Here is a 22,689-nt window from a genome sequence, read left to right on the forward strand (position 1 = left end):
GCCTTAATGGATGATGGACGATTCGGTGTGTTAAAGGTCAAGATCAGATTGCGGGTAGGGATCAGATTACCATCTTTTCTCGTGGAGATTCTCTTGACATGAATAACTCCTTGTTCTTTCAGTTCTTCTAGCATTTCTTCTTCAGTTACATCTAGTAAGTCCCAGTTTGAGATCACTCCTTTAGAGGTGTTTAGTGATCTGTGGGGTGTTTCAGTTACTGGGAGACCTGCAAAGAAATTTGTTTTCAGAAGTCGCTCAGAATGTTTGGTATTAGATGTCTCAATGAGAATATCTCCTGATCTGAGTCTTTTTACGGATTTCGGAGATCCTGCTTTACTTTCCAATTCCTTTTGAATTCTAAAGGGAGAGAGTTTGCCAACTGCATTCTCACCAGTTGAATGGATGATTAGATAGGTTGGAATTGGATATGTCTCTGGCTCAGTTTTTTGGCGCTTTGCCGTTCCTGCTGTGGAACTGTCTTTCTTTTTTGATATCTGGGTTGCGTCTGGCAGCCCAGATAAGTCTGAGTTTGATTTACTCATGGTATGCTCTTTTTGGCCCCGGGAGATTGTCTTTTTCTCCCAGGTTACCAGCCCCGCCACGTGGAGGCAAGAGCGGTGCCGCCTAGTGACCCAAGCGAAGAAAAGGGTTAGTAATAACTAAAAATAAAAAGAGGGATTAAAGAAAGGTGGCTTTCCTTTCTAGGTTATAGTATTTGAATATATCTATTTAATTATAATCTTCAGGAGTTATCGGACTTTCGAAACTCAGGAGAAACGTATTTACAATTAAGCGTACTAGATAATCACTCTGGAAAGGCGCTGTGGTCACTAATATCGCTTGGCACTCGGGGCCTCTGTTGAGGGTAAGTGGATTCTGTTTATATAAACTGTGGAAGCAAAGGAAGGCCTGAATCGACAGCATACCAACTTGGCAATGAACTTGAACTTCGCCATGAACACAGAGAGGGGATTTTCCCTAGCTAATAATTGATAATGCGTAATATACGTGTGACCAATTCTCAGTCTGGCAAGCATTGCTTCTTCTCTGTAACTTTTTCTGAGTCCCATATTTGTGGAGCCTTCCGGACATTCTTTCTCAAAACGTAGGCACTCAAATTACGCTTGATAGTTTGAATAAAGCCAGTTTTGGCATTATTTATTCCGATCAGTGGGTCCTCTACTCGGAATAAATAAGAGCGAGTAATATATGAATGTCCTATACATAACAGGACTAGACCTATCAGGTTTACCTCTATACGTAATCCGGGGTAGCACTACCTCTTCGCGCCATTGGTATCTCAAGCCTCTAGTCCATGATACTATTTTTGTTTTACCAGATGCAATTTGTTCTCGGTCTAGTCTGACCAGTTCATTTGCCACTTGTACTCTGTATATCGAATTAAGAAGCCATTAGCAACAGGATTATGTGATTCTGCTGTTACATCGGTGAACTCATTACTCTAATTCCAGCATGTCGTCGGGTCCACACATGAATGTTTCTGTTGTTTTCTAGCATTTACGTTATAAAGTATTGAATCTGTGTATAGGTTGTCTTGTGTTGCAATGCTTGTAACATACTTAGGAAGCCAGTGTAGATGCTGTATTTTTATACTTGCTTCAGTTCTGGTTGCTGAACGTTTCAGACAGTCTAATGCTAATTTTATTCTTTGGAGTCCTGCTGCATATTTGGTATATTCCTGTGGGAGTTATTATGATAGATAACATCTGAAAAATCTGCGACTGTTCCTATCATAGTTCCTGATTTTGCTTCATCCGTTTATACAGGACTATCTGTTGACAACTGTACAGGATGAGCAGAATATATTTGTTTAAAGCCAAGTCTACGTAAGGATGTGTTTCCCCATTTTTAAAAGGACGACTCACACGTTGTTCTTAGAGTATTGAAGGTGGTAAGTGGAGAGTTCAGTTAAAGAGCCACGTGGTCTATAATTCAGTTGTAATTTATTAAAACCGCCTGAAGTCTTACGCTTAAAGTTCATCGCCCTTGGGCGATCATGGTTTATATATACTGTAAGATGAAAAATCTTACATGTTAATATTTTAGAAATGAGGGAGATTTATTTAAAATAAAGATTAGGAAATAGCAAAATAGGACAGTAAACATTTCCAGTCACAAATATTATTCTAGGTCACTCACAAGGATTAAAAATTAGACAAGGTTGAATTAGAGAAGGGAGCGGTAAGCTATTAGCAATTAGGGATACATTTCAGTTCCCACCATGGCACAGAACAAACAATAACAACGGGAATGGTGACAACGACTAATGACGTGCAGGTGCGAATATCTATGGCTCTGAAAAACAAAAGGGCTGTAGACTGAACATTGTCGGACATCCCTTTGTCCGGTGACACCTAAAATATCGGCCAGGTATTTGCGTCTGACTGTCGGCGATGGCAAGGTCGTTAGAGCATGTAAAATAAATCTGCTAAGTTTAACGAGGGGTGGCGAAGGTGACGGCGAACTTCAAAGCAGCGGATTGCCTGGGAAAAATTTGGAAATTTATTAAAATGAGCTCTGAATATACAGCTTGAGAAATTTTAAAGGACGAATAGGAAATGATGAAAGTTGACAAAAATGAGTAGATTGGGTAAACCCAGAAAAAAGGCAGGCCCGACATAAGGAGGCGTTGCTGAATTGAGATGACAAAAAGTGAGTGAACGGGGAGAGACAAGAGACACACAGTTGAGAAGATTTCGTTGGTGTTTGTGGAAATGGGTTAGTAAAAACATAGAGTTGAGTTTTGACGGTGTTAGGGAAAAAATGAGTTAAAAGTTACTGAGTTGAGTTTTTGTTAGTGTTTTGTGAAAATGGGTAAAAAAAGAACACAGAGTTGCGCTTTTGTTGGCGGTTTGTGGAGATGAGTTAGGAAAGACAGACGTGAGTTTTTTTGACAGTGTTAGTGGGAAAATTGAGTAATAAGTTATGTGGTGTTAGATAAGTCCTGTCCTGTCCTGTCAGCCAGTTAGGAAAGATCTGACAAGGTAAGATGGAGTAGTGTAGGGTTAGATAAGTCCTGTCCTGTCAGCTAATTGAGAATGTTCTGACAAAGTTAAGATGGAGTAGTAAGATAAGTTAAGTACAGTCAGTGGGTTAAGAAGGGTTAGATGAGTTTCATAATAAAAGAGAACAGTCGAGTAGTTGGTCATGGAAGAAATATAGTAGAGAGAAATAGCCTAGTCCGTCATCGGAAGGAAGTGAAAGTGGCCAGAGTGAAAATAAGTGAAAGGAGGAACCTTGGTAAACCGAAAGAAGCAGCCTTGTGAAGCTGAAAGTAGGAGCCTTGGTAAGGAGAAAATAAGCCTAGTCCGTAATCGGAAGGTAGTGAAAGTGGCCAGCATGCAAATAAGTGTTGTGTACGGAGAGAAATAACCCTAGTCGACCATCTGAAGGCAGTGATAAAGGCAAGGCGCAAATAAGTGAGCTGAGAAGATAAAGTTGTAATTCCTAGTCCGCCAGAATAGCTGAACCGAAGATTAAGTAGCAGTATCGAAGACGAGCCCATAAATTTACTAAAAGACTCAATGATGCCCTGTCCAGACGTAGACTACAGCCCATGGAGAAACTTGAAGTTCTGAGATGAATGCAGATGGTAAACGATGATGCCATTCCCAGACAAGAACTGAAGGCACCAAAACGGAGAAATCCGATTCGTGAAATTAAGTAAGTGACTAGTTATATAGTATTCTCCCTCGCAAATAAAGGACTGTTGGAACTCTAATATCAGATTAGTTTAGAAAGTTTATAAATGTTTAGAAAGATGTTAAGGAAAGGATATACAAAGATATAAATACTATATATGCATAAATATAGAGATAAATCAGATAGGGGTTTTGATTAATGTATAATTAGACATATGTAGAAAAGCAAAGGAGAGAAATTTGATATTTGTTATTAGTTATTGTCTAACATATAGGTATAATATATTTTGGAAGGGAAGGGTAGAGAATACAGAGAAAGAAATAGCCTTATGAATGTAGCTAACACTTAGGACCAGCATTAGTCCAGAAATTGGTGTCAAATGTATTATCTGTCTTGATTAAAGAAAGTTGTGAAGTTATATTCCCCAAGACAAAATGGGGCACTAATTAAAAGTGAAATTCCTTAATCAATTTATAAGGTAAGGATTTGATTTAAGTAGGAGAAGGGGTGTACCTAATCCTCTTAAGTAATTATTGTTCATGTGTGAAGAAGAAGCTATAGCAGTTTTTGTAAAGATATTAAGTTTGTTGTGTATAAAGAAATAACCTTCTAGTGTAGAACCAATGTATTTAATTGCCATATATAACTGATAATACATAGGCAAAATTTGAGTAATAATAATATGTGCTTGAGAGTTGTTAATCCTTATATTGTGTATATAAGTGTAAATAAAATGTTATGTTATATATTAATGTGTGTGTTGTTTGTCATTCTTGAACACTCAGCCTGTCCGAGGGGAATTATAAAAAATTGAGAAGTTCCCTTGAATCTGGAATTCTCCTGTAAAGTAAAGTCAGATGTGTAAGTGGGGAAATTAAAATAAGGTGGACAACAACCATATAAGGGAACAAATAAAAACAAAATAATAAATAATAAAAATAATAAAATATATAAAAAATCATTCTTTTGTTTTCCACCCCCCACAATACACACTCAGCGATCACTGAATTATGACCACCCCATCCGTAATGGCCTATGAAGCATGGGGTTCGAAAAGGGCATGATAGTGAGAGCTCGTTTGTCGGATGCTTCCATATCGGAAAGAGTACACCTTGTCGGTTGCTCACGGCCCGCTGTTGTTAATATGTAAAAGGAAGTGTCGAATCTCCAGCCGACAGAACTCTAAAGGATTATGCAAGATGTCATGGCGAGCGAAGGACGCAGCACGTTCTACAGATTCAACGGCAGATCACTGTGCGATTGTTCACATTGCAATACAATATGGGGAATGCAAGAACAATATCCCAAATGACGATGCGCCGCACACGCAGACATATAGGGTTCCACAGCAGACGACCCAAGACAACCCTCTCCCCACCGCTGATTATCGTCGATGGCGAATGCTGTGGTGTCAACAATACGCTGGTTGGACAGTGGAGGACTGAAAACGACTGTGCTAGTCGGATGAGTCCAAACACTTGGTGCAACACGCCGACGAACGGCTTCGTGTGTGGCGCAAGCAACGCAAATCCATGGATCCATCGTGCCCAGCGGAGATGGGGAGGAATCCCCCTGCCGTCAGACAACTAACTTGCATGGTGCCCACTATCCAGGAAAGTGGTTGCTTAATATGGGGCTTGCTTTGCTGGCAAGAACTATGACGGTGGTGGCCCAACACGGTATTAGGTACCTGGTCAGAATTCGGTTGTACTGATCACTGAGAGTACATATATATATATATATATACATACACACACCATGTTCGCACATCCTACCACTGGTCTGAAAATAAGTTGTTCTGTGTAGATCCTGTTGTAGAGGAGTGTAGAGGAAATATGGGACTCATCTCCTAGTTCCTTTACCATATCATAATTAGTTAAGAAAAGGAGGAATTACTTCTATGATGTCTTGCAGAACACTTCAGTGATAATACTCTCCGTTGTTGAATCAGCTATACAAATAGTTTACATGTATTCCGAACCCTTATAGACAAAATCAATGATCCAATGCACTACGGAATCGGAGGCTTGCGAAGTCCAAGCTCGACCCCAAAATACATCGAATATTTGAATGCTTTGAAAAGCATCAAATTGTTTTTAAAATAAGGACGTATGGTATTCTCTCATTCAAAAGATTAGGGTTGGTGATTCGATGTATTTTGGGGTCGAGCTTGGGTTCGCGAGCCTCCGATTCTGTGGTTTGATTTGATTTAAGAATTCTTGGCGCAAGAGCTACTGTGGCTAAAATGCCCCTGTAAGATTTTATACAACGGTTTTGTTCTAATTCGTATATTGCTGCTAATAATTTCCAAGGTTCACAGAGAATGACTATAGCTTGCTTTAGATATAATATTTGGTTTCATATTTGATTATAGTAATTTATTTTCTTGAGGAACTGAAAAACATCTGCTATATTTTTCTATCTTCCAGTATGGTTTTGAGAGTGAGGGAATGATGTTTGTTTATCTCTTTGAAGGAGTTTCGGCACTCATCTGCAAAAGCTGGACAAGTAATCCGTACACGTTCTACTGTTTGTCGTGTGTTACAGATTGGGCATAGGGGGGGGGGGGATCCTCTCCTCGCAATAGATAAGAGTGACTGAAATGCGCGTGTCCTATCCTTAACCTTGAAAGTATCACTTCATCGCTTCTATTTTTCTGAATGCTGGATTTCCATGGCTGGAGTAATCTTTTAATCTGATGCAATTTGTTAGTGATAAGTACTTGCCATTGCTGCTGTCAGTGATGTATCCCACTGTGATCAATAACGTGTTTGAAAGGGATATATTCTGATGCAGAAATATTCTTGTTGACTTCTTTGGCAGCTCTGTCTGCTTGCTCGTTACAATGTATTCCGACATGACTTGGGATCCAGCAAAATCTAATGTTACGACGTTGTTCAAGGAGTTTTGATATTTTGTATTGCTATCATGGAACTACGGGAGTCAGTAAAAATGATGCTGTTTTGAAAACTTGAATGGTCGATTTCGTTTAGTGCTAACATAATGGCTTGCAGTTCTGCAGTATAAATTCTACAGTCTTTTGGGAGTTTTTAGGCCAATGTGATGTCAGAAAAGTAAATTGCAGCTCCCACATGAGAATCAGTTTTGGATCCATCTGTATATAGAAAGCAATGATCTTAAAATTGTGCCTTATAAGCAGCATGCAGCTGTTGATGGTTTATATAAGAAAGGGTTTGTTTGCTCAAAATATGGAAGGAGAAGTCGCATAAAGGCTGTCTGATTATCCATGGTGGTGTAGACTGCTTCGTCAGCGGAATTATGTTATCTAGGTTAAGCTCTCTACTGAGAAGAAGGTTTTTTAATCTCACATTCGCAGGTTTATTGATTCTTTGTTGTTGCTGATAATGTTGTTCCCATTCAGAAGCAAAACGTTTTCTGTAGGGGGTGACCTGGTAAGGATTTTATTTTAGCTGCATAAGAAAGTAATTGATTTTGTCTTCTGATTTGTAGAAGAGGTTCTTGAGCTTCGGCGTACAGGCTCTGCACGGGTGAGATGCGGAAAGCCCCAAGGGCTAAAGAAGTGCGCAGTGATGTACCGGGTCGAGCCATCTCAGGGCACTAGATCTTGCCGAGTCATAGACTGGGGCACCATAGTCTAGCTTAGACCGAATGAGAAGGCGATATAAACGTAGTAGGATTGTCCTGTCTGCTCCCCAGGGTATAGCAGACAGGACCTTCAAGATATTCATTTCCTTCAGACAGTGGACTCTTATGTGACTGATATCCTCTAGGAAAGTCAATTTTTTGTCAAAAACTAGTCCTAAGAAACGGACACTATGTTTAACTGGGATGATCTGTTCTTTCATCTGTTCTGTTCTTTTTACAAGAAGCTGAGTTCGGGCCGATTCTGTGGCGAATTGGAACATTGCTTTTGTCTACGAAGATATGGAATGCATGTAAACTATTTGTAGAGTTGATTCAACAACGGAGAGTATCAGCACTGAAGTGTTCTATAAGACATCATATAGGTAATTCCTCCTTTTCTCTTCAGAATCCAAGAAGAGATCGACATCTCTTCCTGGACATTTAATCGACATATGACATAATATACCTTCCAGCGCTGTTTACCATACTTAAACACTACTTCTGTCTGTACCTTGCTACAAATCTTGAAGTCAATTCTACTCCCCAGACATCTGTTACCGTCAACGACATTCAGATAACTTTGGACGTCACAAGAGGCATCCCGCAGGGGAGTGTGCTTTCAACTATTCTCTTCCCAGCTGTTTTAGAACCTTTCCTAGCATGTAACTCTAACTTTGTTCCTTATGCCGACGATCTGAAGTTCTACTTGAGTTCAAATCATCCTCATCAGGTGTTTGATATTAACCAACGTGCCTCTACACAGATGACGAAACTGGAAAACTATCTAGCCACAATTGGGCTGCAGCTGAACCCTTCCAAATCTGCTGAACTACCGATAACAAAAAAAATAGTAAAAAATGATGTCCAAATCTTTGTTAGCGGTGAAAGGGTGCAAAGGGTAACGTCCCATACAAACCTAGACCTCACCTGGGATGTTGGACTCACTTTGCCAGAATGAGACAGAAGACGTACGCGGCACTTTGGGCAGAACGTATCGAAGAGGTTTTTTTCTACTCCGTCATCTAACATCTACTCTACCATTTTGAAAAAAAAAGTATGATGTTATTCCAAGTTCTATACCTGAGATTTTTTCCCGTCCCTTATTGTGTTCCCTTCTGGTTGTTGAAAATTCCTTAATCCACCAGGACCTTTGGTGTTGTGGCAAGATTGCAAATATTCGGTTATTTTTATATTTTTTTTTGTTGGGTGAAAAGAATTTTCTTGGTGATATCAATGTTCCCCGATGAATTATGAATCAAAAGTACCTGAACCTCTAAATTGAACAAGATATTTTTACCCGAAATATTTAAAGGGAACATTTTAAAATAATAAACTCCCTTGAAATATTTCTAGAACATTAAATAGAGGAATCAAGAAAATATTTTGTGATCGATGCTAACTTTTTTTACAGATGGAATTAAACTTGAAGAAATTAGACACTATTAAATGTTCACTTAATATAGTGCTAATGTTATTAATAAATAGTGTTATGCTCAGTACTTCTATCTTAAACCAAGTGAAAATCAACATTTATAAAGGGGTTAGAAGTCATTAAGTATATAGAAGGAACAAAAAATAAAAATATGGTAAGTGTGATCAGCTAAAGTATTTGTAAAAAACCAAAACTGAATAAATGAGTCATCTTATTAATGAACTCCATCAATCTGCTTTTAATATTATTAAAACTGGAATTATTTATCATATCCTTAAGCAACCGTGTTAGTCAGCCATATCAATATACAACTTTCGCAACATGTTGCTTCTATTTTTGTCTAAATTAACCCAGAAAATTATCAATTATAATAAAACATGCTGGTAATAATTAGACACTTGGTACAGTCAGTATTAATCGCCATATTATTAATACATTAATCTTATAAATAATTACAAATAGGAATATCCTTTACCTGTTGTTAGATACCTGAAAAAAAATCAGTAATTATTCCAACCGCTATAAATTCTACAATACTTATTATATTCCATTAATTATTGTTTGAAAATGTTTATTTACAATTATTAATTATTTTCCAATAGCTATTAGGAGGCATCTTAGTTCGAAGGGCTAGTAACAACGATTTTTCTTGATTATTTTTAATAGTAAGACTCTTGAAACATTGGTCCGTAGTGTTGATGCTAAATGCAGTCAATTATTCTTATGAAAGCTTTAGTCAAATACACTCGTATACGTGGAACTTAAGTCAGGATTTACTGGTTTCATCTCGATAAATAAAAATGTCCTATTCGAAGCGTGCCTTTCGAAACTAGCACAAATTGAATAAATGAAAGTATCGCGCATTCGGTCAAGATTTATGTTTTCGTTAAGAAACTGCTTTCTTATTTCTCAGACTTTCGGATGAAATTCATTTAATGATCTACTTCATAAAGAATAATATTCCATTTCATAGTGCAAATGTCTGGAACCCATTAAGTATCGGTCTCGGAATTCCAAAGGAGAAATTTTATGGCTATAATAACTAGGAAGGTACAAGAGAGTCAAGTATTACGCCGATAATTTTAGTGATGTATCGCAACATTTTTCGAAATATAATTCCTTAGATGTTCATTAGGTAAGAACCATAAGAAAGGCAATGAACAGAATGTCATAAATTTTTCACTTAATCAGCTTATTAAATAGCTAAGTCGGCTTTCCATGATACTACTATCATTTTGGAATCTTGTGGTTGTATATCATTTTAAGTAGCTTAAAATTTCTCTCTCAAAATATTTTTAAATTATATAAATATTTATTAGATTTCACTAACATTTAGTCCTAAAGGGTCCATCATGGTACATAATGGCATTCATCAATCATTGGAAAAGTTATGTTTGAATTATTTCAAAGACGAGTTGCATTTATTTTAGGATTTTGAAACAGAACTGAATTCCATGGTATCAGGGGAGAAATAAAGCTCGGTCTTTCTTATTTATTCACTAAGTTCTTATCCCGAAATATATACGCTGATTTGGAACAAGCAAATCAAATCCTTTACTTCTGTGGGCAGTTAATGGATGAACTACCCACAGAAATAAACAACTGGAATTGCTTTTCCTGGCTGGAAACGAAATTGTAAATTATCCAATTTAATGAATTTACGATAATTCATTAAATTAGTCAATTTGCAAAATAAACCGCCCACTTACCTTCCTGAAAATATGTTATTAATAATTGGATTCTTGTTAGAGGTAATTTTGTTCATCTCAAAGAGCAATCAGACGTTATCAGAAATTTCTGCAGCCGAAGTCTGATTATAATCGCAATTCTGTAATTTTCAGTAGTTATTGAGAATTCCTAAAAATGAATAATAATTTTCCTGAACTAATAGTTAAAAATTCTAAGAGCCATAATCATCACAAACCTTTAATTTGTTTAGGTAGAAGGATGAGCACGAATCAAGATGACCGAACACAGATACCTTTGTGCCTTTATTATCTACAGCCTTGTTGTTCCTAACTAATTAAAATATAGCCTAACTGAGAATTATTCCATATTTAGTTACTTATTTTTGAAATCAATTTTCTTTCAGTGAAATAAAATCCTGCAGAGGCAGGATTTTATTTCACCACCAATCAGAACAAAGATAGAGAGAGAGAGAACAAAAACATTTCCAGATATATTATATTATTGTTTTTTAAGACCAATACTCAGTTACAACGATATGTTTTATCTACGGCTTTTTATCAGGTATTATGTTACTGAAGAACAAAGAATTCATTTATCGAGGTAGGTCGGTGATTGCTTGGTGGAATCAAAATGCTACGAAATATATTGTAAGGAGATGGAATATCGACACTCAAAGAATTTACACTATTCCTGGAAAATTTTAATTGGCTTTCTCCTAACTTTGTATGTGTTTTTCCGAAACAAACACATACACAGGCGTGTTTGTGTTTCGGGAGAAAATAGTTTTTTGACACTCTTCATTCATTGGATGCGTATTGTTCGGTTCCTTTTCACACCCATGGGAAATTAAAATAAGAAATGCACGAATCGAATATTGGAAGCGAGTTATTCAGTAAAGCATTATATCTATTGAAATATATATATTTTGTTTCTTTTTTTTTTAATAAATTTGACAACTTTGGTTCAACTTATCTTTGAAATTACGGACCATCCATCTTGCTGTCGAAATAGTTTGACTGGAAAAATCTTTTTCTCTTGCGTTTTTTCATTTAAAATATCTTTCTGGTGAGAAATATATCAAATAGGAAAACAAATTTCAAGGTTCTACAATGTTTATATCAATATATATTCTTCTGCGACCAATTCCAAATTCGATTGGTAAGTATGAAGATACTTTCCTATTGCATTTTAAGTTAAGCAATAGGCCCATATGTTATATAGCAGGGAGTGGCCAACTTAATTTGTGACGCGATCTACTTGTTTTCTTCAAAATGTGCCGCGATCTACCATCTCAAGAATTTCATTGCACACTCTACAGAATTCAAAATTCAAAACGATATCTATAAACAACGTACAGCATCAATATTCTCTAATTAATGACTATGAGAAAGAATTTAGCTAAAGCAGAACTCTTCAACAGCAGCCCTTTCCAATCTTTAATGAAATATATCGAAAATAATTGACAAAAGGCAAAGCAGTTCTTTCAGGTCCAAACAGTAATTCTCCAACGGTGTCATTAAATTTTCAATTTAGCAGCTAGGGATACTATCATTAACGTAATACCATTTCAGTAAATTGTTATCGCTTAAATCTTAGCTGTTGTTATTTCAAGATTCCCGGTAAAAGCTTGTGCAAGTGATTGATAAGGCTTTCTTTAAATGAAATATTTATCCTCATGGATTTTGATTTACAAATTCAGAATTTTTAACTTAAATTAATACTTTCAAGTAACAGAAAAATTGGAAATGTTTCGACTGTTGGAATTAAATACATTTATGAAATGTTTCATTTTAAATAAAGTCCAATTAATTTTGCTCTACATTTATTTCTTTGTCATTCTGGTTTATGATCTAAGGAACGGCATGTCTTTTTGATGAAGTCAGCTAAAATTCGAACTGATTCTGTCCATTCCAGACAAAATTCATTCCAACTTGGAAAGCTCATTTTCCCCTCATTTTCAATATTCGAAACAAAACCTAAAAGTGCTTAAAAATGCGATTTCTGATAACCCACAAGGGTTCTTGTTTCTATTGCATTTATAGTCTGCAAAGAAAGTACATCCTCAACTGTCTGTTAACGAGGGCTTTGGGTTACTTAGTTTAGATTCATGTCTTTATAATCATAAATATTTAACTTCTTCTCCGTGAAGTGTTTCTTTTTTTAAATTTTAATCTTGCAGTATTTTTGAAGTTACATTTCTTGACTCCTACAGAGAAAATCGACTAATCCCAAAATGGCCATTATTCCTCCATGTAGATTGCAACCAGATGCCTAATTTAAATCCAACCTTTTCCATCTGCATTGCAAAATGAAGTCTGATTAGTAAAGGGACCCTCTGGCTAAAGACCTCTAACTTGCATTGTGAGCTATTATATGGTAATTTTAGTCCACTTTGGCTTCCCTGTAATTAACGTAAAATGCAGTTAATGTTGACAAAATGTGCTCGTCTAGAAAATTACGCAAGGGATGGATCCTTTCTCGTCTTCCTTGTGTTTTTGTGGCAGTCAGAATTTAAAATATCTACTAAATGCAATAAGTCTTAATACTAACAAGACAACCATGTCTTTATCATGGGCTACCTTGGTATTTGCACTACCAGTAAAAATTAACCCGTAAAAGGTTATTTGCGGCTTGTTTATCTTATATAAATGATAAATATGACATTTATATGGTTAATTGCATTTATATATGAGATATTTTATGCCCTCCTAACCGTAGTTTAGAATCAGGGTGCGTTTTCCGCTTCCTGCAGAAATATGTGACAAACGTTTTCTGTTCGGACAGACTTGTAGCCATTATTACTCGTAATTATGATTCTTGGTGTGCATCTAAGTGAGCCTTCCCAGGGCTCGTTATAGGCATGAGAGAAGTTTGTTAGCGAGTTAACGTTCTGTTTTTCATTAATGGATTTAATATTTTGGAAAGATGGACTGCATGCAATTCATGCTGATACTTGGGCAAAAGCGGTACCTAGAGAATTTGCAATATCTAGTGAGGAAAATAATTCCCTTACATTAATTTTATGCCATATTAATTTAGATTCAGCTTGTTTGTTGTTGTAGGATTTTAGACATATCAGCAACATACATTATATGTCTGTAAGTTTCATGTGTTCGGTGGTAGATTTATTGTTAACTGGACGAAAAACCAGAGTTTCTGGAAGACAAAAAAGTTTCTGGGAGACCGACTAATTCAGCCACTTGTGAAAATTACCGATAAAAATTCCTCGGGTCATTGACGGGATTCGAACTCAAGCCTTTTCCTACTGGTCTAGGGAGGACGGTGTTTACCCCAACTATGCTACCCAAGATGACTTTTGAATCAGTCTTCGGTGACCGTTGAGGCGAACTTAATCCAGGAGTCGCGTTTATCTTATTTTTGATACGACCTGCCTTTGATCTGAGTTTCTTGTAATTTTTTAGACTGGTGGTGGGTGGCAGGAAATCTCCGAAAGGTTCCAGGCTTTGTTCTTCTCTTTTCGGATGATATTACATGTTTCATTTCACCACAATTTAGTACTTAGAAATTTTTTGCGGAATATCAATAAGCGCTGCATCTAGTAATTGATTAGTAATGTGTTCAGTAACATCATCAGTGGATTCTGTCTGAACAGTTTTTCATCTAATCTGAGATGAATGAATCATTTTATCCAGCCTGCCTTAGAAAATTTTCATTTCCTCTGAATTTCTGTTTACATGATGCTTGCTGTTTGAATCTGCACATGATCGGAAAGTGATCACTATTAAATGAGTCATTTATTATTGTGTATTCAATGCTGGGGTAGAATAATGAGGAACAAATGGAAAGATCAAGATCAATGCATGATGTTTAGCCATTTACATCTGTAAGTATTTAACAGAGTGAGATTCTGAGTATCTATAACAGATTCAACTACTTGACCCTGACCACCTAGTTGGGAATGCCCATAGAAGGTGGCAAAGACTGAAATTTCCCAGGAAAACAAAGTAGGAAATGTAACTGTATAAGCAAATTGTTGGGAGTCTTTTGTGCCATAAGAAAGATTTAGTGGTAGGCAAAATGATACACGTGTCAAGCAGATTCCGATAACTACGTGCACAGCAGCTGCCTCTAGATCTGTCTGCAATGGAATATGCATAGATAATATTGTTTCCTCTAAGAGGATATCCAGGCCATTTTCGGCAGTAGTTGCACTGTGGTCTCTCCTCGGTAGAGGGCGTGCTTTTGAATTGTAGGTGTTATTTGTGGTGTTAGGTTTGTTTATTAGGCAAATACCTGGTTAATCAGATCTTAAATGCTCTCTGTACTGTTAAAGACCTCTACATTTCCATTAAATTATTGGATGAGTTACTTTTGTTTAGGAAAAGAGGATTTGTCTGTTTCATTGAAGTGCCAGGTTTATTTCGGCCAGTTTTAGATTATTTTTTCTTTTCTTTTCTAGGGCAGATGGGATGATGTAAGTATCTATGTCATCTTCTGCATGGATCTCTAATATTTCCTTTCGGTCAATATCCGTATACTTGTCTGGGTTGCTTTTTTTTTCACAACAGTTTCCTCTCATTTTGTTTTTGTTGACTGGATTGCGATGGCGGTTGGAAGGATTAAAATCGGTATATTGCTTGTTTGGGGACTTACTGGTTGTTCAGAAGACTGCTCAGTAGTACGTAGTGCGCCGGCCCAGTTAGTAAGTGGAATATTCACAGGGATTGATCGTCGGTCTGTGTTCCTACAGACTGTCGTTACTGAATTACTTTAGCGTAAGTACATTTCACGTATGGTATAAACTATGGTGCATCCTGATATTCTGAGTATCTGAGATGTTGTACTCTTATTTTTATTTGTTTTCCATTACCTACATGCTGTGAAGTAGGCCGGATGGTTGATTTTAGAGCAGACATTTTGCAGTTCGGAAGTTACAGCCAGTTTGTGTATGGTCCTTGGAACCACAGCTAAGACAAACAAGAAATTCTCTACAAATGATTTGAGAATGTCCATATTTCTGATATTTGTAAAATCTTATAGGATTCCGGATATTTGGGCGGATTCGACAATTTAAATTGGTTGCTTTTACCAAATTTGGCAAGACTGTTGTGCCGAAAGTTAGGATGACTTTCGGCACACGGGAACCAATATATCATCTTTACTATTTTTCCAGTACAGCTGTTTGATTCTGTAGGTATTGGATGATTTATTCCTTTGTGACACTCATTAGGTCCCATTCAGAGACGAAACTTCTAGAAGAATTTAAAGTTGCGTAAGGAATCATCTCGACAGGGTCTCGGCCAAAAGTTAAACGCTTGAGGAGGCATTCTGAGTGTTTGTTGTTTGCACATTTTCAACAAGATTATCTCCAGGTTGGAAGTATCCTGACTATCTTTGGTGACCAGCCGCATTTTCTAAGACATTTTTGAATGAGAGATTGCTCATCGGCTGATTCAACAACTATGTAAAATCGTTTTCCGGTTGGCCGGCTTTTATTTTGTTATGACTAAAAGTGTCATGATGGGCTGTATATGTGTCAGGACAAACAATGGACGATTTGCAGTCGCTAGCTGTTCATTGGGCGCTGCCGTACACAGAATGTTCGAACTTAAAAATTATAAAATAGCTGACGTTATTTTGATTTTTTAATGCTCTCAAGAAGATCATTTTCTTTTATGCAGGTGAGTTAAAGGTAACGTTTTATATATAAAATAAAATGTTTCTCTTAAGAAATGTTCTTATTTAAAATAGTTATACCTAATTTAAATTGCATACAATAATTCCGATTGACCAAAGTAGCGATCGGGAGAGAACCCAAGTCACTTTCACTTCACGGCTGCTTTGTAGCTATATAGGATGTCATTAATCTCTATGGAATGAATACCGCTCGGTGCCAAGCTACAATCTGTTTTAATAAATTCACATAGATAATGGATGATCTCTTGTTGAAGAGAGTTACGTCAGTTCACTTTACAAAATATATATTTCTCCGTAATATTCTCGAAATGATGAATTCTCTGGATACCCCAAACATATTCAATGAAGGTGATCCTTTGCTGAGAGCACGATGAACGTATTTATGAATACAACAACGAAATCTCTTGAATCAGATGGAAAAATTAAAATAAGGAGCATCTTCGACAGCGAGCTTCGAAATTATTTTCAGATGTCAGCGATATTCTGTGGACTGTGATAAGCTGCCCACAGATTTACATCTCTCAAAAGATAAAAATACAGCCATACAAAATGCAACAAATCCCAATTCAGTTAATATTATTATCTCTTTCAAACGGGATAAATGAATCATTTCAGCTTCAATGAAATTTTGAATAACAAACTTGTACTTTCAAATCTTTGATATTCAGTTAACGCACATTGCAGCCATGGTTGATAAATGTTTCTGATTAGTGTACTTGTTGGCGTATGACGATTTTATTAGTATATCTTACGTCTACTTACTTTACGCGTCTTGACTTTCAAAAAAATAAAATAAAATACCGAACTCCACCGACTAATGTTTACCAGTAATTCTTGAAAAGTAATAGGGAGAATTACTTTTCTAGAATAAGTTCAAAATGTGTCCTTAAAAATATGAATAAGAAAATATTATACCAGTTTGCTGTGGACAAATTTCTCTCAGCAATTAATTACACTAATGCTGTACTTTATAAAATGATACAAACATACTTAAATAGTTAATGGATGGTTAAAATAGTACGTTATTTTAGTTAACAATAAGATTCCTTTTCGTTTTATTTTTCTAGCTCCATCAGAGACTTGATTACAAGAAGAAAAAATCTAGATTATATTAAGAGCCTCCTTCAGGATCTGGATTCACAAATCTTGAAATTACAGTAAGTTTCAATTCAATTTAATGCATTGACTTTAAACAAATGATTTAATTAATATTGAATTCCGTAATATAAATTATTTGGAATTGATATTACTGAATTCAATATATCCATATAGTGTCCATCATCTTTTTTATTATTTTTATTGCTATAATTTACATGTTTCTTATAATGAGCAGCTTATTTATTTTTTATTCAAGACAAGGCTGGACGTCAAAATCCATATATTTCCTTATGACATAATTGGATTAGACACCCCTAAAAGTTACGACTTAGGGACGGCATTCGAACATTCTATACTTCGAAGAAATTTGCAAGAAAATAAGAGAATAACTATAAATCAATATTGTCTTGAGCGTTGAGGTTGCAAGAGCAGAGAAACGTTCGTACCCATGGATTATTCCAGTCACTGAAGTGGCCATTGATTTAAACCGATTATAATATTTCGAGCAGTTTATTACCTGTGAGACAATTCCTGTCAAGAATTATATTCAAACATTGAAGTATGAGATTAATCTTTATCTGCGAAACCAGATATATGTTTTAAAGATTCTTGTGATTTAAGAAAAAAAAAACAAGAACAAGGAGAATAAAGAAAGGCAATAAAGGATGCTGGAAATCACCTTAGGCAACACTAAAAAGGATTTCGATTTCAAAGTTCAATTGTAAAGTTTATATGGACCGTAGTTTATTGCTTGCATACATGATTCTCCGAAGTTTAATCCAGTTATAGTGGAAGTTTTTTGAAGGTGAAAAATGCTATTTGGACCAACGACCTTTCCTCCAGTATCAACGGATAATATTATCTTCAATTTTCTAATAAGGTACACGAACGTTCCAAAAATATCGAACCACTGGATAGCACCACAAACATCAATCTTTATTTTACCGAGAAAAAGTGGAAAGAATTCACACTCACATACTTGGTGAAAATTACATGGCTAGCATGATCAGCCTTATACTGAAGAAAGAAGTTCTAACAAGGAATCAATAAGATGCATTACTTCACCTACAGGTCTCGCTCTCTTTATATAATGCCATCATTAGAATATGTATTGTGGTATTAATAATTAAATTAAGCATGAGTAGAGGATTTTTAATTTCGCTATTTTTTCTTCAACATTTTTTAAAAATATTAATGAATACTTCGCTTTTTAATTTAAAATACTACGTATTTTAAATTAAAAAGGTATTTTTTTTCTTAAATCGGAAGATAAAAAATAAGTTTAAAATTATAGACCGACATCAAACGACTTTCGAAACTGTTTGATAGGTTTTCTGACAACATATAGAATCTGTTAGAGGCGGATGGTTTTTTGGAAGTTCCTTCAACCCATCCATCAACTACTGCAGACCACAGTTTCTTTATCTCATCCTGAGTTCATTGATGCATTTTGTTGTTGCTTTAAGTTTGTATCATGATGTGGATACGGTTGTCGGAATATTCCCTGTAGACGAGTGGTTTTCTGTTACTATTTGATAATCACCCTGTAAAAATTATTGCATACGTATCATAAATTATCTCATCAGTGAAATTCGCTGACATCAGAAATTTTTAAATCAAGATTAACATGAATACAAATTCGCTCATTTCTGGTACGTTTTCCAACGTCACAATTTTAAATGTGTTCCAATTCTAAAACAAAATTGCAATGCATTATTTCTTTTCTGATGGGATACAGAGCTTTCTGTATAGAAGCAGACATGTGTTATGTACTGTGGAAACAGCTTCTTCCTTGCAATTAATCTCACTGCCAAACTAAAGAGGACAGAACTCGAAGTCAAGTGTTTAATCAGTCACCTTGTCAAGTGGCGAGTAAAATGTTTGCGCACCGTTCGACGGCTGACTTTCAATTTCACGTGAAGACCCGAATAAGGGGGAGCGTTACATCAGTTGAGAGCTGTTAATCACTTCCTTTCGAAAGGCAAACGACCACAGTCAGGATTTATTAACTAGAAGTGATTTCTTCAGATACACAACACTTCACGTAACGTATTTGAAAGTAAAGCTTTCATTGAAGTAGAAATTCGCTAAAGTCCGTTCCCACTCCGATGGCAAACATCGGGGAATAAAAACGTTTCATATTTCACTTATCTGGCTTTTAGTCTTCTCTTAGAAATACCGAGCTGCACCACTTAGCAAACAGTTTATAGATTGAGCGTGAAAAACAGGCAACAAGAATTCAGAATGTCCCGCTATGTCTGCGTTTATCCTCTAAATCAGAGTAAACTGCACTCTCATCTAAGGTACACGGTGAAAGTTAAAATATATGGCAGTTAACGCGTACACGACAACGGTTATCTGATGACAAATCCCCTCTAAAGCACACCAGTGTTCAAAAAGATAGGGAACGAAAAAAAAAAATGCAAATATATATTTTAGTACAAACACATACGGGACCTAATTTCGTTATTTAAGACCGCACATCTAGCGAACTTCCTTTTAAGCCTGTTAAATCTACAGGGTGTATTGAGGCTTCTTTTGCTTCAGGATTTCTGGCGCGTCCGCTACTCACGCATTACTACACCAGTTCCTGTGGTACCCCATTCGTGCAGTTTGTTCCAGTTCCAGTTGAAAAACAAAAAAAAATAACTCACAGCAGAAACCCCTACGCCTGAGATCGGCTAAATTGAGCCTCGACTGATGCTTCCTTAAAGTTCATGTCAGGATTCAATCTCAGACTTCTCCAAAGACGTAACAAGTGGCAAAAAATATTGTCATGGAGGACTGAATATATATCATAACAGATTTCAGAAAGTGGCCATTGTTCATGCTATCAGCTATCTCTATTCTCTTCTCCGAATTTCGCCAAAGATCCCGTATAAATTAGGGTCGAAAGTGTGCCAACTAAGATATAGTGATCTTCACTGATGAATCGAGATAGCCTTTAGATTCACATTGAACTATTTTTGAAAAAGCTGGTAACCAGATTCTATTCCCCTAATATTACTGAATAGATACGTCGGAGGTGATAGTTTTATGGTGTGAACACACTGTTAATGTGGCATCCCAGTGTCTTTCAACGAGGAATTATCTCGCACCAAAGGTATCAAGATACCCTTATGATTACCATCGTTTCTAGACTCAACTGCTCCAAAATTTCCTTTAATAGACGATAATGGATGTGCCCACAGAGCTCTCTCCTAGTACCTTCGGTACCTTCGTACTTGCTTCAAGCCTTAGGCAATATGAAGTATGAATGCCATCTACGAAGAACACACATTTTAACATGTTTCCATGTATGATCAATAAGCCATATTTACTACACAATGTATTCACTTGCACAATTCTGCAATTTCTACGTTTCTTTATCTTTTTGTTTAAAGCGAATCACCCAGCCTAGCAATTCTGTCATTTATTGCTGAAGATGCCTCTTGAACCCAGGTTCATCGTCTCTTGCGATGTCGCTTTCAAGTTTTTTTGAAACTCCAAAATTGGCATTAAAAATCCTCTCTGTGCTGAAATTTTAGTACCCTTAATGTTTTATTTCTGTGGCGAAGTACTACTGGAGCTCTTCCCCTTCATTTCGCCTAGTCAGATATACTCAGTGATTCCAGAAGTCGGTTACTCTCAACGGAATCGTCTATCAGGAAGTGTTGTGGAAGCTCTTGCAACGAAACCGACTAATACTCCAAAATAGTAGTTGTTTTAATATTTGCGCCAAGGCAACTAACATCATAAGGAGTCAGTATATCGTTCGATAACTGTTTTGTAGAAATAAAAGCGCTCGTTTCCAATAGAAAATGCATGTGACCCACTCCAGAGACCAACTAGTTCGAGTGTGGAATCCAAGCCTTTACCACAGGGTGAGAAAAGTTATAGATTACTTCTCGCACCCATAAATCATTTCTTCACCATCTTATCTTGGATTTTACTGACAAAAAAAAAATCCCTTTTCATTGCTGTTTCCTTAAGAAGAAGGAACGTTGCTCTATTTGTTAAATGACCAGAATTTAAGAGTATTAAGTTCTTAGCACTGGCTGATTTGATATTGATTTTGTTAACATTGTTTCACTTAAAAATCCAGCTGATATGAGCTAATCAAAAATATATTAGCGATCTCAACTGGAAAAGACCTAAACCATTATCGGACTATTTATGCTTCACCCCTGAGCACCCCTATTTCCTTCATAAGAGTTTTAAATTTCAGGGTTTCAAGATAACAAAATTCCGACAAAATAATGAAGTGTATCGTAAAAGTTCTATTTTTATCTTCACTTTCAATTTGCCAAACAGGATAATTCAACGATACTTCATACCTTAATTAAAATTACATAAAAGCAAGCGTAATTACTCGTTTTTAGGAACCCAAAGAGATTAAAGTCTAATGAAGGCGGACAGTTGTAATCTCGGGAGTAATTATTGCTTACTAAACCCCAGAACAAAAACATTGAATGCAACAAAAGGTGTAATTATAAAATTAACCAGAAATATTAAAGAACGTCGCAGGCAGATTTGGTTGAGGAGGTATAATTCAGGAAAAATACACAACAAAACAAGCCATAGTAAACTTCTTTTTGTCAATTAATGATTAATCGATTCTCTTTTTACTGCACAATTTTTAAGTAAATATTTTTATGCAAATACGTGTATAAAGCGATCTTCTTTTTCCTCAGAAGAAATTCGAAGGATTTAATAAGAAAAAGGGTGAATTTGTTGTCTGCCTTTGCTGCTACAATGTGTGTTATTTGCACAAGATAAAAGTTCGTGTAGTGTTGCCATTTGAAACAAAAAGTTCTAATCCCTAGTCATAAAAATTAAAACATTAATTCTTTCTTAATCCCTACACAAAGAGCCAAGGTTGGATTCAAAATTTTGTTTAGATAAATATGTTGCATACAGCGCAAAAATCATTCGATAGTTGATTTGACAAGAAACTCAACTAACTGACCTTCTTTACAAGTCCAATTTGTAAAGTGGTACACTCAATTATTGGTTCCGTACAATTCATCAATTGGAGAAAAAATTATAAACACAAGTAACAGCTTTCTTTCCAGCATTATTTTTGTCAGTAAACTATAAATTTCGCGATTTGATGAACATTAAATTTAATATTCATAAATGCAGTAAAATAAAAACATATATATATAAATTTTTTATATTGATTTTTTTCTGATAAGTCATTATACACTGTCCACCCAAAACATTATGACCCCATACCTAATATGAGTAAGCCAGTACCACTCTACTGGGTAGCGCAGTTTGTATAATCACCGTCCTTCCCACACTGGATGGAAAAGACCCGAGTTCGGATCCCGTCAATGAAGCGAGGAATTTTTTTCCCTGTCTTTTTGGCAACGTAGCTGAGTTAGTTGGTCTTAGGCAAGGGCAGTATGGTTTTTAGTCCAGAAAACAAAAACAGAATACAGGTAATATATACGGCGCAAATATGGTCTTAGTCACTGATGTCCCTAAAACACCCTACAATAAACAAACAAGCACACAGCTAGGCTTGGACTCTGTAAGGCTTCCGAACGTCGCAGGAG

The 22,689-nt window shown here is 36.1% G+C and overlaps 1 protein-coding gene across 1 annotated transcript in view; it reads left to right on the forward strand.

Moving 5' to 3' along the window:
• Positions 1-22,689, forward strand: part of LOC150077518 (uncharacterized) — a 107,927-nt gene that overhangs the window by 80,367 nt on the left and 4,871 nt on the right. The window contains exon 3 of the mRNA XM_090386411.1: positions 17,116-17,205. Coding sequence (XP_090242537.1) covers positions 17,116-17,205 — 90 coding nt within the window. The remainder of the gene's footprint in view (positions 1-17,115; positions 17,206-22,689) is intronic.

This window comes from Mastigoproctus giganteus, chromosome 12 (assembly GCF_048544385.1).
Source record: "Mastigoproctus giganteus isolate SK-2022 chromosome 12, ASM4854438v1, whole genome shotgun sequence".
Lineage (NCBI taxonomy): Eukaryota > Metazoa > Arthropoda > Arachnida > Uropygi > Thelyphonidae > Mastigoproctus > Mastigoproctus giganteus.